This window comes from Sturnira hondurensis, unplaced genomic scaffold, assembly GCF_014824575.4.
Source record: "Sturnira hondurensis isolate 20B ecotype Veracruz unplaced genomic scaffold, ASM1482457v3 Scaffold0022305, whole genome shotgun sequence".
Classification (NCBI taxonomy): domain Eukaryota; kingdom Metazoa; phylum Chordata; class Mammalia; order Chiroptera; family Phyllostomidae; genus Sturnira; species Sturnira hondurensis.
This window is the reverse complement of record NW_028094936.1, coordinates 2,347,906-2,364,272: the sequence shown is the minus strand read 5'-3', so window position 1 is coordinate 2,364,272 and position 16,367 is coordinate 2,347,906. Positions and strand designations below refer to the sequence as shown.

Sequence of the window (16,367 nt, the reverse complement as noted above, 5' to 3'; positions counted from 1 at the left end):
GTTTTGTTCTTCCTTCTGGTCCACTCGATTGATTTGAGTCCCAGTTTCCTTTCCATCACTATTGGTTTCCTGTGCATTTCCCTTCATTTCACTTAGTTTAGCCTTCATTTGTTCCTCTAATTTGTAACTAAAGTCGACCAGTTCTGTGAGAATCCTGATCACCTGTATTTTGAACTGTGCATCTGAGAGATTCACTATTTCTTGGTCACTTAGAGTTATCGGCTCTGGGGCTTTGAGTTCTTCTTGAGCCATATTTTGGACTCTTTGTGCTTGTTATGTATGAGGAGCAGAGCCCATATGTTGGCGAGGGTTCCCTTTTCTCCACACCCTAGCCAACATATGTTGTTTGTTGATTTATTGAAAGCCATTCTGACAGGTATAAGGTGATATATCACATTTCAGTTTGCATTTCTCTATTAATTAATGATATGGAGCATCCTTCCATATGTCTATTGGCCACCTGCATGTACTCTTGAGAGAAGTGTCTATCCAGGTCCTCTGGCCATTTCTTAATTGGATATTTTGTTTTGATTTGACATTTGTAAGTTCCTTATAAACTTCAGATACTAAGCTCTTACCAGGTATGTCAGAAAAATGGCATCCCATTCAGTAGGATGTCTTTTCATTTTGATGTAGTCCCAGTTATTTATTTTTTTTTATTTTGTTCTTACCTGAGAAGATATATCAGAATACATACTGCTACAAAAATGTCAAAGATTTTTGTGGTTTTGATCAAATCTAACGTAAGAGTCTTTAATCCATTTTGAACTTATTATTGTGAATGGTGTAAGGAAATGGACTATTTTCACTTTTTTTGCATGTATCTGTCCATTTATTGAATACACTATCTTAAATCCATTGTATGCTTTTAGGCATGTGCCTGACTGGAAATTGAAACAGCAACCCTTTGGTTTTTAGGCCTGTGCTCAATTCACTGAACTACACCAGCCAGATTTATCCTATATTTTTTAAATATATTTTATTGATTATGCTATTACAGTTGTCCCATGTTTTTCTCCCCTTTATTCCCCTCCACCTCGTAACCACTTCCCACCATTATTCCCTCGCCTTACTTCATGTCCATCAGTCATACATATAAGTTCGTAGGCTTCTCCATTTCCCATACTATACTTAACCTCCACCTGCCTATTTTGTACTAAGGAATTATGCTTCTTATTCCCTCCCCCTCCCTAATCACCCCTCCCCTTCCCTGCTGCTAACCTTTCATGAGATCTCTCTTTCTGTGAATGCATTCTTGTTCTAGTTGTTTGGTTAGTTCGGTTTTTGTTGTTTTTGGGTTTTTTTTTTAGGTTCCATTGTCATTTTACTGTTCATAGTTTTGATCTTCTTTTTCTTAGATAAGTCCCTTTAACATTTCATACAATAAGGGTTTGGTGATGATGAACTCCTTTAACTTGACCTTATCTGGGAAGTACTTTATGTGCTCTTCCATTCCAAATGATAGCTTTGCTGGATAGAGTAATCTTGGATGTAGGTCCTTGACTTTCATGACTTGGAATACTTCTTTCCAGGCCCACCCTGTTTGTAAAGTTTCTTTTGAGAAATCAGCTGATAGTCTTATGGGAACTCCTTTGTAGGTAACTGTCTCCTTTTCTCTTGCTGCTTTTAAGATTCTCTCCTTATCTTTAATCTTGGGTAATGTAGTTATGATGTACCTTGGTGTACACTTCCTTGGATCCAACTTCTTTGGGACTCTATGGGCTTCCTGGACTTCCTAGAAGTCTATTTCCTTTGTGCGATTTGGGATGTTCACCTTCATTACTTTTTCAAATAAGTTTTCAATTTATTCCTCTTCTTCTTCTTCTGGCACCCCTATGATTTGGATGTTAGAATGGCTAAAATTGTCCCTGAGATTCGTAAGCCTCTCCTCATTTTTTTGGAATCTTGTTTCTTAATTTTGTTCTGGTTAAATGTTTATTTCTTACTTCTGCTGCAAACCATCAATCTGAATCCCAGTTTCCTTCCAGTCACTGTTGGCTCCCTGCATATTTTACTTTATTTCAGTATTCATAACCTTCACTTTTTCCTCTATTTTACCACCATACTCAACCATTTTTCTGAGCATTGTGATTACCAGTGTTTTGAAGTCTGCATCTGAGAGTTTGGCTATCTCTTCATTGCTAATTGTATTTTTCCTGGAGCTTTGATATGTTCTTTCCTTTGGGCCATATTTTTTTGTCCTGGCATACCTGTTACGTAATAAGGGGCAGAGCCTTAGGTATTCGCTAGGCTGGGGCAACCCACCTTGCTGTGTTGTAGTGCTGTATGTGGAGGAGAGGGTCTGAGAGGGAATAATGCTGCTTGCTCAGCTCTCAGCAGACTTTCAGTAACTTCCTCCACTACCCACAAGCAAATTGGGCCCTTCTAGTGCTGATTCCCGGGTGGGTGGTTTTGTGTACATCTTTTAGGACCCTGTGGGTTTTTCTAACAAATTCTCCTGTGAAGCTAGGAGTTTCTCCCAGTGCTTCAACCCTCACAGATTTTTTCTGTCAGAGGTTTTAAGTCTTTATATCCTTGCACTGGAACCCAGGTTTGCATGGTCTGTCTCACTGCCCAGTTGATCCTCCCAGTTTATCCACATGCAAATGTGGGATGCCCACTCCACCAGCTACCACCGCCTTGCCCATCCTGGTTCTCCAGCTACTGCTTTATGGTGTGTCCTCTCCACCCCTGCTGTCCGTGTCTGCCCCTCCTACCAATATGAATGAATGTTTCTCCTTTAACTCCTTGGTTATTGGACTTCCATACAGTTCAATTTTCTGGCAGTTTTGGTTTTTTGTTTTTAAATTTGCTGTTGTCCTTATTTTGGTTGTGCAAGGAGTCAAACTGTATATATCTATGCCTCCATCTTGGCCAGAAGTATCCTTCATTCTTTTAATGTAGTGTGTCACATTTACTGATTTGCAGATATTGTACCAACCTTACATCCCTGAAATAAATCCTACTTTATCATAGCATATGACCTCTTTAATGTATTGTTGGATTTAGTTTACCAATATTTTGTTGAGCAATTTAGTGTCTATATTCATAAGGGATATTGGCCTATAATTTGGCTTTCTTCATAGTGTCTTTATTTGGTTTTGAAATTGGGATAATGCTGGCCTCATAAAATGAGTGAGGATTCTTCTCTCCTTGTGAATTTTTTGTAATAGTTTGAGAGAGACCGGTATTAGTTCTTCTTTGAATGTTTGGTAAAACTCACCTGTGAAGCCATCTGGTTCAGGACTCTTGTTTGTGGAAATTTTTGATTACTGCTTTAATTTCACTAGTTCTAATCTGTCTACTCAGATTCTCTGATTCTACCCAATTCTGTTTTAGAAGACTGTATTGTGTTTTTTTTTGAGGAACGTATGCATTTCTCCTAGATTCTCCAATTTGTTGGAAGATAGTTTTGTAATATTTTCTTACAATGCTTCATATTTCTTTGGTGTCAGTTCTTACTTCTCTTTCATTTCTGATTTCATTTGGGTGTTCTCTCTCTGTCTGTCTGTCTCTCTGTCTCCACCATCTCCCTCTCAATTCTGCATTCTGATCTTTATTATAGCCTTCCTTCTACTCACTTTCAGCTCTTCCGCTGTTCTTTTTTTCCAGTTCCTTTAAGTACAAAGCAGATTGCTTATTTGAGATTTTTCTTGTATCTTTTTTCCCAATATTTGAAAGCTGATTTTATTGTTGCCATCCAAATATTCTTTTATGAAGAAACAACGTGATTATTCAGAAGACAGTACTCTTTTCCGAAGTATTTTGGGACTTTTTACGTAATTGGCACAGTTTACATACACATTCTGATTCTCTGATACAGTGACCCAGGTCTTATAGAATATTTTAGAATATATTATTCAAATGAATCCTAGCCCTTGCTTTAACCTCAATATTACCATTTCTCAGGTTTATCTATAGGGGAGTCAGTGAAATCAATATGGGCTTAAATATATTTTTCTTTTTAGATGGGCACAATTCATATGCAGGCCCCCACCCCACAATGATTACAGTGAAGCTCTGAGTAGTTGGCTAGGTAAATTTTTTCAACTCACCTAATAGATCTTATTGTATACACTGAGATTATCTTTTGTTTAATATTTCTAATATGTCATTTCACTAACTATAGATTTTTCTTGTTTCTTGAGATATTATAAGTTTCCCTTTTATTGTTGTTGTGTTTTCATTTTCGGTTGTTTCAAGACATCCTTTGATTTATTCTCTAATCTCACTGATAACCCATACATTGTATAGTAAGATGTTATTTCCTCTTTGTGGGGTTTTCAGATTTTTTCCTTTGGAATGATTTCTAGTTTCATACTACTATGGTCAAAGAAGATGCTTGATATAATTTTTTAAAAGATTTTATTTATTTATCTTAGAGGGGAAGGGGAGAGAGAGAGAGAAATATCAATGTATGGTTGCCTCTCATTCGTCCCCTGCCCAGGAACTGGGAATTGGCCTGCAACCCAGGCATGTGCCCTGACTGGGAATCGAACCACGATCATGTGGTTCGCAGGCCCGAGTTCAATCCACTGAGCTACACCAGCCAGGGCGAGAATTTTAATTTTCTTAAACATACTGAAACTTGTTTAGTGTCCTAATATGCGGTCTATCATAGAAAACGGTCCACATGCACTTGAAACTAATGTACATTCTCCTATTTTGGAAAGAAATGCTCTGAAGTTTCGATTAAATCCATCTGATCTCATGAGTCCTTTAAGGCCACCCTTTTCTTTAAGATCTATCCACTGATACCAATGGGTGTTAAAATCTCCTACTATGATTGTATTGCAGACTTCTCTCCCTTTCTGTCCATCAAGATTTGCTTTATTAATTTAGGTGCTCATATGTCAGATGCATAAATGTTCATAAGGGTTATATTCTCTTGCTGGATTGCTCCCTTTACCATTATGTAGAATCCTGTTCATTTCCTACTATAGCCTTTGTTTCAAGTTTGTTTTGTCAGCTATAAGTAACTCTACCCCAGCTTTTTTTTCATTTCCATTTGATGAAATATCTTTTCCCATTCCTTTACTTTTAGTCCATGTGTATCTTTCATTCTCAGTTGGGTCTGTTATAGACAGCATATGAGGCAGTCTTTCCTTCTTATCCATTCAGCAACCCTATTTCTGTTTATTGAAGCATTGAAGTCATTTACACTTAAAGTGATTATTGATATATACACATTTACTGCCATTTTATTCCTTTTAACTACGTTCCTCTGTTTTTTTTTCCCCCCTATTATTTCTTAAAGCAGGCCGTTTAACATTTCTTGTAGTAATGGTTTGGTGGTAATAAACTCCTTTAGTCTTTTCTTTTCTGGGAAACTATTTTTTCTTCAAGAAGAAATAACTGCCTTCCTGGGTAAAGCAGTCTTAGTTGTAGATCCTTGCCTTACATCATGTTGAATATTTCATGCTAATATCTTCTGTTCTGAAATGTTTCTGTTAAGAAATCAGCTGGCAATCTTGTGGGAGCTCCCTTGTTGGTAACTAAATGTTTTTCTCTTGTGGCTTGTAAGATTCTGTCTTTGTCTTTAACTTTTACCATTTTAATTATTATGTGCCTTGGTGTGTGCTTTTTTGGATTCATCCTGTTTGGGGCTTCCTAGACATGTGTATCTCTTTCCTTCACCAAGTTAGGAAAGTCATTACTTCTTCAAATAGGTTGCTGATCACTTGCATAATCTATCTCCTCTCCTTTTGCTATCTATCTGATGCTGAGATTGTTACACTTCATGTTGTCCCAAAGGTTTTCTGCTGATAAATTCCTTCAGGTTCTGTATGTCTGGAAAAGTGTTTATTTTTCCTTTATAGCCACAGGATAACTTTGCTGAATAATTTTTTTCAAATATTTTATTTATTATGTAGAGAGAGAGGAAGGGAGAAAGACAGGGAGGGAAAGAACAATGTGCAAGAGATACATCGATTGGTTGCCTCTCCTATGCCCCCAACTGGGGACCTGGGCGACAATCCAGGCATCTGCCCTGATTGGGAATCAAAGCAGTGACCTTTCAGTTTGCAGGCTGGCAGTCAATCCACTGAGCCACACCAGCTATCACACTTTGTTGAGTATATTATTCTTGGCTGGTTATTTCTCCCTCTTCACAGTCTGAATATTTGTTTCAATTCTCTTTTGGCTTGTAGAGTTTCTTTTAAGAAGCCCAATGATAGCATAATGGGCTTTCCTTTATAGGTTACTTTCTTCTCTTCCCTGGCCAATTTGAGAATTCTTTGTGTGTAATTTAGTTGTGGCAGTTTTAAGACATTATGACTTGGAAAATATCTCTTTGGACTGAGGTAACTATGTGTTCTGTTTGCTTCTTGGATATGAGGATCTAGCTCTTTCCACTGGTTTAGAAAGTTCTTACCCACTATTTGTTTGAATATGCTCTTCATTCCCTATTTCTTCTCTTTTTTCTGATATGCCTATCATTATTATATCTCTCCTCTGATTGAGCCAGATATTTCTTATAGAGTTCTTTCATTTTTTTATACTCAAGTCTCTCTTGTTTTCCTACTACATCATTTCGAAACCTCTATTTGCAATATCACTAATCTTTTCCTTCATCTGGTCAGCTCTACTTCATTCTTGATATATTTTATTAAGTTCTCCATTTCCAGAATTTCTGTTTGGTTCTTTTTTTAAAGTTCCAATGTCTTTGGTAAAGTACTCATTTTGTTCATTGATTAGTTTTCTGAGCACATTATATTGTCTGTATTTTCTTGCATCTCATGGAGTATTTTCAGGTCTGCAATCTTGAATTCTCTGTTATTTATATCACATATTTCCACGTTAAGTATTTCTTCTGGTGATTTTTCATCTTACTTCTTAACTGCCTTACTATCTTGGTTATTCATGGTATTTGATGGCTTCTTTCTTTCTCTCATTTTCCAGCTGATTTTTAGTTTGCAATAAATCACAAGTTTTTTAGCTCTGTGAAATCCCATAGCTGTCCCCTTTAGCCAGACACCTCTGTCAGTATGTCAGTGTAGCCATGATGTGTGGGAGTGGGATGGGCTGGGGGAAATCAGCCAGCTTCTTTGTTGTTTTTCCCTCCTGTTAATGGTGACCTGAGGCATCCAAGGGGTCCCCCTATACCCTGACCGCAGAACCAGTCTCAGAGCACACCCCATGCTCTTGGATAATGGTGATTCTATAGTACCAGTTCTTGGATTTGCAAATAACATGCTCCACAACCCAACACCAAGGGTGAAGCCACCAACCGTGACTTTATCTTTGTTGCTCTGGCTGGAATGCCACCTTCCCAACAACCACAGCCTCTCCTCTGTGCCTTCTCCTAGTCCAGGTCTCTGACCTCAGCCACAACTCATAGTCCTGCAGGAATGCCCACCAAATCTCTTCGTTCCTCCAAGCTGAAAAGAGAACCAGCCACAACTGGATTCCTTCCCTTCTCCAGGCTTAGCCCTGCCATGAGCTCCCTCAGCCCTATCTATGGTTCATCTCACCCCTTTTCCATTCTCACCTTCTCTGCTTTGTTCCTACTTGCAAACCTTTAGATGTTTCAATGCCAGGATCTCTAGGCCATGTTTGTGTGTTCAGCTGGGTTAGTTATAGCTGTCAAAATTGTTCCAGGAGGAAAAATCTAGAGCAGGAGTGTCAAACTCATTTTCACTGGGGGCCACATCTGCCTCATTGTTGCCTTCAAAGGGCACAATGTAATTTCAACTCCTTAAAATTTAAGGAGTAATTATATTTATACAGTCCTAAAATTACATTCAGCCCTTTGAAGGCAACTGCAAGACTGATGTGGCCCCCAGTGAAAATGAGTTTGACATCCCTGACCTAGAGGATCTCTCTTGCCACCATTCCTCTTGGACCTTCTACAAATTTCCTCTTTTCTTGTCTTCTGTCACCTTATAGTGAGGTTTTCTTTTCACACTTCACTATTTTCCTTCTCCAACCTCTCCGTAGATATATTTATTTCCCAAAGCTCCATCCATGTCCCTCTGTTATTTGATCTTCCCGGGGGGGGGGGGGAGGTTGGGGAAAATCCCTCATTATTAAGGTTTCCATTACCACACTTATGCTAAAGACTTCAACAAGCTCTAGTTCCAAAAAGAAATGCAAACTTGGAATTATAGCTGGCCATCTCACACTGACCAGGGTGGCCACCTGAGTGGTTGTGCTCTGAACTTATAGGCAAAGGCTGGGTGCTCCACAAACTCTACCAGTGACTGAGGTTGAAATGTTTAAAATTCTGGAAGTCATTCGTGCATTTAACAAACATCCCCTGATATAAATGCCTGGTTGTGACTAGTGATCCTACTCCACTGTTCCTCTCTCAAGTTGTCCTTGAAAATTTCATAATTCCTTCCTCTAGACTTTCATTGACTAAGTCAAGCTCTGAGTTGCATTACAGGATCAGTAAATAGCTTCAACTATTATTTAGTGAAAACAAACTATGTGTGAGGCATTGTGCTAGATGCCATGGGGATATTAAAATGAACAAGGCACACAAACAGCTATACTCAAAGTTAGGGAATGGAAGGTAATGAAAAAAAAAGGATAAAAGGTAATAGGAACTCACAACAGGGAGGTGTTATTCCCAGAGAGAAAGCTCTAAGAAACTTTTCATACAGTAGAATGACATTTTAAGAGGATGAATAGGATTAGCTGAATATAAACAATAAAAAGACATTCATCAAGTCAGAAACATTAGAATTTGATTCCATGTTCTGCCCCTAGTGTCCTGTGACTTAGAACAACTTTCTTAATCATCATTCTCTTAATTTACAAAAGAGCGATAGTTACAGCACCTTGATAATAGGCATTTTATCAGGATTAAATGGATACACATCATGGGGCACTGGACAATAGATTAACCATGTTATAGCATAAAAACACAGTGCTGAAAAGAAAAATTAAAGAGAATAATATACAAACTGTGACACAATACAATTATTTAAATTAAAAGAATTATCACACAATGGTTGCCAAGGGCTAGGGATCAGAAAGGCTGTGACAACAAAGGGGCAACAGAAGGGAATATTTTGGATGATCTGAATTCTGTTATACTGATAGGTACACAAAATCATGCATGTATTTTAACTCACAGAACTCTGTACCATAGAAAGTTAGTTTTACTGTACGTGAATGTCAAAAGTACATGTATAAAAACAATAATATATTTTCATGAATATACGCAAACAAAAAAGTAAACATTTACTACATAAGAACAGCTGGCTTTGGAGCCTGATAATGAGAAAGGAGTAAGAAAATAAGTATAAGAGAATTGCCTTGCACAGATCTAGAAAAATGAGGTGTCCTGAACTGGGGTTGCAGAGTACCCTTTGTGTCTGTCTATTCCTCTGCACTCAAAAACAGAAAGAGAATGACCTAGAGCAGGGTACGATAAATAAAGTAATTACAGTATTAGGGAAGTATTGAGTAAGCAGAAAGTAAAGTAAGAAACTGATATATTTGAAAGATATGATCTCATTAGTTCAGTAAGTCCCATGGGTATAAATACCATATCTATCTATCTATCTATATTTATACTCTTTCTTCTATGTTTATATAGATAAGTAGATAGATAGATGATAGATAGATAGATAGATAGATAGATAGATAGATAGTAGATATATGACAAGAGGGAGATATTTTACCATTACATCCACAAAGCCAAATATGGAGTGTGGCATAGTATGTTGTTACATAAATTCTGGTGATTGACTGAATCCAAGAAATAACAAGATTTACACCATGGAGTATGGGAAAGAAGTGGGGTTTAGGGAGTGGCATTCAGCTTTTAGGCCAGGTAAACAGAGGGCAGTGGTGCCCTTCCCTGAGAAAGCCCAATGAGGGTAAGCATATTTGGGGCACATGTAAAACAGCAAGTCCAACTTAGGTTATAACAAGTTGGGGAGACTGTGAAACCTTTAAATGAACATGAGCAATCCAGGCTTCTAGATGTATAGATCTAGAAATGAAGATTAAAAACAAACCTGGTTAAACAAATCCATTTAGGATATCCTAAACATACAACTGACAAATAAAAGCTACAGGATCAGCTGAGTTCCCGAGGACAGTGGGCAGGGTAAGAAGCACCCTAGCAAACATAAATATTTAAGAATCAGAGAAAAGAGGACACAAAGAGAATCTGAGAAGAAGTCACTAGAGGGACAAGTAGAAACCCTGGTGTCATGGACACTTTCAGGAGCTTAATAGTGTGAAATGCTTCAAGGAAAAAAAAGGTTTCCACTAAATTTGGCAATATGGATGCCACTGGTGACCCTCAACTGAGAAGTTTTAGTGGAACAATGAGAACCAAGTCAAACTGCAATGGGATCAGATATAAAAAGGAAGTCAGTGGGTGGTCATAGGCATGCACACACACAAATCTGAGTGTTTAAGGCAATAGAGAAGAGAGAATATTTAAATGGAGGCCTAAGATCTGAGAATGTTTTTGAAAGATACAGAGGACAAAGCCGTGAAAAAAGAAAACGTCAAGATTATAGGACAGAAAGAGTAACTAATGACTGATGAAACTGCTACTGAGCCAGGTTGTATAAGCTTAATACTAATGCAAAGTTTATACTCTTTCTTCAGAACTTTTAAAACATCAATATTTGTTCAGAAGCACCAGAAAGTAGTTAACAAAAGTGAGCTCCTGCAGGGATAAGGTAGTAGGAGGGCTTACTTATGAATGTTTACCATGTTTTGCAACTTTTAAGTTCTACTAGGTATGTGTATTTGTATTATTAAAAAAACTAAATTTAAAAATATATACATATTTAAGATGAATTTTATTAGGGGCCAAACCCAGACTGCAGCAAGTTAAGAATGACTTGAGGAGAGGGGAAAATAGAGATTAGCTGCAGACATCTCTTTCAAGGAGCTACCTCTGCAGGGGGGGTGAGAAAAATAGAGTTACAAGTCTTGATAAAATGCCATGTGTTATTTTCTGGAAAAAAAAACTTAAAGCATTTTGAAATATTAATGAGAAAGAGCTAGCAGAAATGAGGTAAACAATGCGGTCGGTGAAGGAGGTAATTAGGGAGTCAGTGCAAGGTCTGAATAGGCAGCAGAGTTTGCAACTCAGAGCATAAAGAGAGGTACATTTTCACCAGAAATGTCTTGGAGTGAATTCAATGTATCCATTCCCCATGCCCGTCTTCCTTTCTTCTTCCTATATCCAGCCCAGTGGAAGAGGGGTAAGCTGCAGCAGGATGGGCCTGATTAGTATTAGTCAATAGGCAAAATACTAGCTCCTCTGAAGCAGTAATTGGTCCAGGAATGGGAATGTGACCTAATGCTAGCCAGTAAGACCTAAGAAGGCATTTAGTGGGTCTTCAAGAAAAGATGCTGACACTCTCATGAAAGAGGTGAAGAAAGCCATCTCTTTCTCCTAGACATCTCATTGGATGAAGGAACAGCTACAGCGGAAGTGAGACAACCAAGAAGATGATATAGAGAAAGGTTCTATGAAGCAGAAACAAGTGTCCCCAGAATAACATGAAGCAGGGTTCTGGCCCCAGTGCCCTCCACATGCCACTGTCCGTGCCATTCCCAGCCCATGAGTGTTATTTCAGGTTTAACTGTGGTAGATAAATTATCATCTAAGTGAAGAAGGAAAGACACAGATAAGGTTAGGGGCCTAATTCTTCCCGTATCACCCAGAGCCAGATATGTGTTGGCAGGTGAAAGGGGAAATGTTTTCAAGTTTGTGCTGATGTTTCTGAAAGCTCTGTAGGGAGAGAAGACACTCTGTGAAAAAGAAATGAGGAATATTGCAAGAAAAACATTCTTTAAACTGGTATTTTCAAAGAACTCACGTTTGCACTCATCATGATCTCTTCTTTCACTGGCTGTGAAGACAAAAGCAGAGGTTCAGGACCCTGGTGGCACCTGTCCCAAACTCCATGCAGGCACTCCCTTTGCACCCACACTCCCCCAACCCCACTGTTTCCTGTCCTACTGACCACTTTGAGCCCTCCAGCAAGGTACCCAGGCCAGTGTCTGATTCTAAGGCTGGTGGTGGCTGACTACCCTGGGACATCATGTCAGTGACACTTCTCTAAAAAACATTTCCAATCCCCAAGGCCCATCTCCTACACTGAAAGACTAGCTGTGAATTTATGCCTCTGCATACTTGAAAGAATGATGCACTTCCCGAAACAGGCACTCAGAGAGGCTAGCTTTGTATAAACAGTTCTTGAATGGGGACAGGTATGGCAGTAAGAATTATATACTTTTTCTTTTTCCCTCCTAGCTGAGTTTCCAGGGGACTTAAATTTATTATGTTCGAGGTAGCATTGTTCAACAGGTTATTCTGAACCCTTAGCATTAAAGAGGAGGAAGAAGGGAGCAAAGAGGAAAGCAGGAATAAGGAAAGAAAAACAAAAGATAAGAAAAAAACAGGAGAAATAACAAACTAGTAAGGAATTACAGTGGTTCCAAACTTTAATGAACTCCTGAAACTGCTTGTTGAAAATGGGTATTTCTGGAATCTACCCCCAGAAGTTCTGATTCAGAAAGTTTACAGGAGAGGGGAGGCTAAGAAACTGCATTTCTAACAGGCATCCAAGAGGTCATGTAAAAACGGTCAGAGAGCCACACTTGAAAAAAACACTAGAACTTAAAGTAGAACAGTGGCCCTTAACAATTAACTTTCTCCTTCATTTTTTAGAACTGTTAGAATTGTCACTGTATTTTAACTAAGACCTGGGCAGACAACAGCAGAGTGAGTGGGTGGGTAACCAGAGGTGAAAAAGAAATGACTAAAGATGGCTCTTCAGCTCTTCCACCTATGGGAGATATCTAAAATAATAAAGAAAATGACCGCTCAGACCTCACAGGAGAGGAGAGAGGGCCTTCTACAGTGTCTGGGAAGGGAAGGCTATGGCAGCCTTTGTCCTTGGACCCAGTTCTGCATTTGATCTATTCTCTTTCAAAATACAGGAAGGGTTAAGCATAGTGATGATTAACATGAATAATAATGGTGAAATAACACTCACTTGAGAAAAACCTTCAGTCTTGGCAATTCTAAAAACACCTGGGGTGATCATCTGGGCTGTGTGTTAAAAATAATGTTTTCAATAATTCCCCTCCCATTTCTCCTTCCTACTTGAGAGTGGGTCAAAGCCTGGTCAGCACACAGACTGTCTCCTTTTGTAATCTAGAACTGTTTAATGTTTCCTAGAAATCACAAAGAGGGAACTTTCTAGATGACAAACCCTAAAAAGCAGAGAGTGATAAAGTGGATAAGCTTTCTTCTCAGGCCTCTGGGAGTCAGTAGGGGCGTGATGTTTTACTTCTTTTTTTTTTATTGTTGACACTATTATAGTTGTCCCATACTTCCCTCACCTTTTGCCCACCTCCACCCAGCCCCTGCCTCCCTTCCCCTGGCCTTCACCACCCTATTGTTTGTGTCCAGGGGCTATGCATGTATGTTTTTTTGGCTAATTTCTTCACCTTCTTTTACTCAACTCCACCCTCCCCTCTGACATTTGTCAGTATGTCCCACGTGTCCATTACTCTTGTTCTATTTTGTTCATCACTTTATGTTGTTCTTAGATTCCACATATGAGATCATATGGTATTTGTCTATCTCTGACTGTCCTATTTGCTTGGCATAATAATCCCCAGGTCCATCCTTGTTGTGACAAAGGGTAAGGGTTCTTTCTTTTTACAGCTATTAAGTATCCCTTGGAGCTTACAGGTGAGTAGGCAAATCAGATAACAAAATGCACAAATGTGAGGATGGTGATTAACAGTGGTTAGCCTACTTGTGTCTGCTACTTCACACACATTAACCTTGATCCTTGAAACCCTGGCAAAAAAGGTTAATGTTAATTTCATCTCACAGATGAAGTACTTGAAGTTCAAGGTGGGTAAAAGCACTTGGCCTTACAGTCAAGGCATTGTAACACTGAACTGTAATTTCCACACTTTCTACTTCTAGAAACAGACCCTAGTCTGCCACAGAGACCTTTAAAGATCCTGTCTTACTGTCACCCAAAGAGCTTTTGCAATAAATAAGAGCCCTGGTGTGTTTGGTCCTGCTTCAGTAAATAGCTAGCCAAGTGACCATAACCAAACAGGTCCCTCATTTGCAGACTGAACAGTTGGAACTTCAAATCAAAGTTCTGTTTCCGCTCTAAGGTGTTTCTCTGATTCCCAGAATAGGAAATTCAGGTGAACATTAAAATAGGTGAAACAATGCTCAACCTTAGTCACAGTCGCTAAATGCAACAAATTAAGATTTCATCAAGATGTTTGATCAGACTGAAAAAGATCAAAATGTGTGCCACAGTGTGTTGGTCAAAGTGTAGGGAGGAATACAGTCTCTGATATTACTGGGATCCACAGATTGGTATTATCTCTACTGAGAGCAGTTGAGCAAAACCTACTAAAAGTCCAAATGCATGCAACTCTGGCCTAACAATTCTACTGCTTACTGCTTCCTATTTCCATCTCTAGCCCCTACAAACTACATTGAGGAGGAAATCATTAAATTTCCCTGAGTCCTTTTTCCTTGCGGAAACATTACTACTGCTTGTCTTCTCTTTCTAATGAGAACTTTCAGGAAAGCTTCCCTATGAAAAAATAGTCTACAAAACATTACCTATGAACTTTACCTCTTTCTCACAGAATTTGGAGAAAGCAAATAAAGTAAACAAACAAACAAACAAACAAAAAAGCAATTTGGAGAGAGAAACATGCATGAGAAAGAATCTTACCTAGAAATTCTAGTGTATTAGATATCAGTGGTCTACTGCCTGGGAGTACCTTCAACTGCAATATCCTGGCCAGATCTTTTCCATGCTCTTTTCCCTCCCGTTATATTTTAACACCCCTTATAATAAGATGACACATCAAGGGCTGCTGTAATCCCAAGCCAGATAAAATTTTGTTCTACCATTCAACATGATCCCTGCCCATCCCTCATCTCTTTCTCCCTATCTCACTACTGTCTAGCCAACTCCAGTTAAAGTTTGAACAGAACCCTGGGATAACTTTATTCTGTATTTCAACATATTCTAAAAGATGTAAGACCCAATCTTATAATTAAAAAATTTAAGTTTGTTTATTTCAAGGTTTCAATATTTAAATGACCAAAAACTAAAAAGTTCTAAGTTTCTCAGTTTTGGTATTATACTTACAAAAATTTATAGCACATTCTTATTTACTTTTAGATTGTTAACTTTTTACTTATTTACATTTTTACATTTAATCAATCTAATTTATATTTTAGTATATGACATAAGACTATTTTCCCCAAAGTCTTGTTCCCAAATCATTTATCCACTATTTCCTCCCTTCCATACCATGATTCATATATAAATCTTATGAATATTCCTTTTTTTACTGCCTCTGCTCTGTCATCAACCTCTATTTGATGGCTCTAATATATTATTTAAATGACTGTGGATTTACTATATGTTTTGATATCTGATCGTTTCAGTTTTCTTTTTAACTTGCTAAGTAGTGTTCTTAGCAATTCTTGCTTGCTCAGACCCCCTAGATTAATTTTGGAACATCTTTGTCAAGTTAAAAAATATCCACTGGAACTATGCTATGATAGCATGAAACTTATAAATGGAATTAGGATTCATGATAATTCATGATGGGAACATCAAGAAATATATGGTATGATTCTCTAGGAGTAGCCTGTTCTTTAAACAAAACAAAACAAAACAAAAAAACAGATAAAGAAGAATCTTGAGTTGGTTCCTGAATTATTATCTCATGACAAAGGGCAAGTCAGGCTGCAGTGGTTCACTATAAAGTTAAAAAGCCATCACCTGGTGGTGGAGAAAGATGACTGGCAATTGTAACTTTGCAGGTCCCTCCCCTCCCAAAGCATGGAAGCCACTCCCACACCAGGGAAGAGCTGGATACCTGAAGTCGATGGTGGTAAAAAGACACAGTGGGAGGCACTCAGAGTAGGTATTCCCCCACTGGCACTGTACCAGAAAAATTGGGGAGCCAGGTGACACCTGGAGACAGCAGAGTTGGGTGGTAAATGACCCTGACCCAGACAGTCTCTGAACTGGTCAGAGAATTGGGCTGTGTGAAAAATGAGGAGCTTGTTAAGAAGAGCCAGCGAAAACCAAGGGGAATTCACCAAAAAAAAGAGTCTCCCAGCCACTGTGCAAGGAGCTCTCATGTGCCATTGCAGAGCTAGCAAAGAGAGAGGAGGAGGGGTGAGATTTGCTCCAAATCAGGATGCCTTATGGACTGATTAAAGTGTAGCTGCAGGGACTCAGTTGGGTAGCAATCCCGAGAGACTTAATTCAATAAGGGAACTAAACATCCCTGAAGGGATTCTGCACGTGAACAGCTCCCAGGCCAGCAAAGAGGGAGGAGGGGTGCCAATTGCTCCAACTCAGTGCACT

The 16,367-nt window shown here is 38.7% G+C and overlaps 1 protein-coding gene across 2 annotated transcripts in view; it reads right to left on the bottom strand.

The window, feature by feature from the left end:
- The window catches only part of BLVRA (biliverdin reductase A), a 212,587-nt gene that overhangs the window by 149,022 nt on the left and 47,198 nt on the right, over positions 1-16,367 (bottom strand). The window contains exon 2 of one of the 2 annotated variants that reach the window (XM_037035394.1): positions 11,802-11,834. The exons of the other annotated variant lie outside the window; for it this stretch is intronic. Within the exon in view, the coding sequence (XP_036891289.1) occupies positions 11,802-11,816 (15 nt within the window). The 5' untranslated portion in view covers positions 11,817-11,834. The remainder of the gene's footprint in view (positions 1-11,801; positions 11,835-16,367) is intronic. 2 annotated transcript variants of the gene reach the window in all.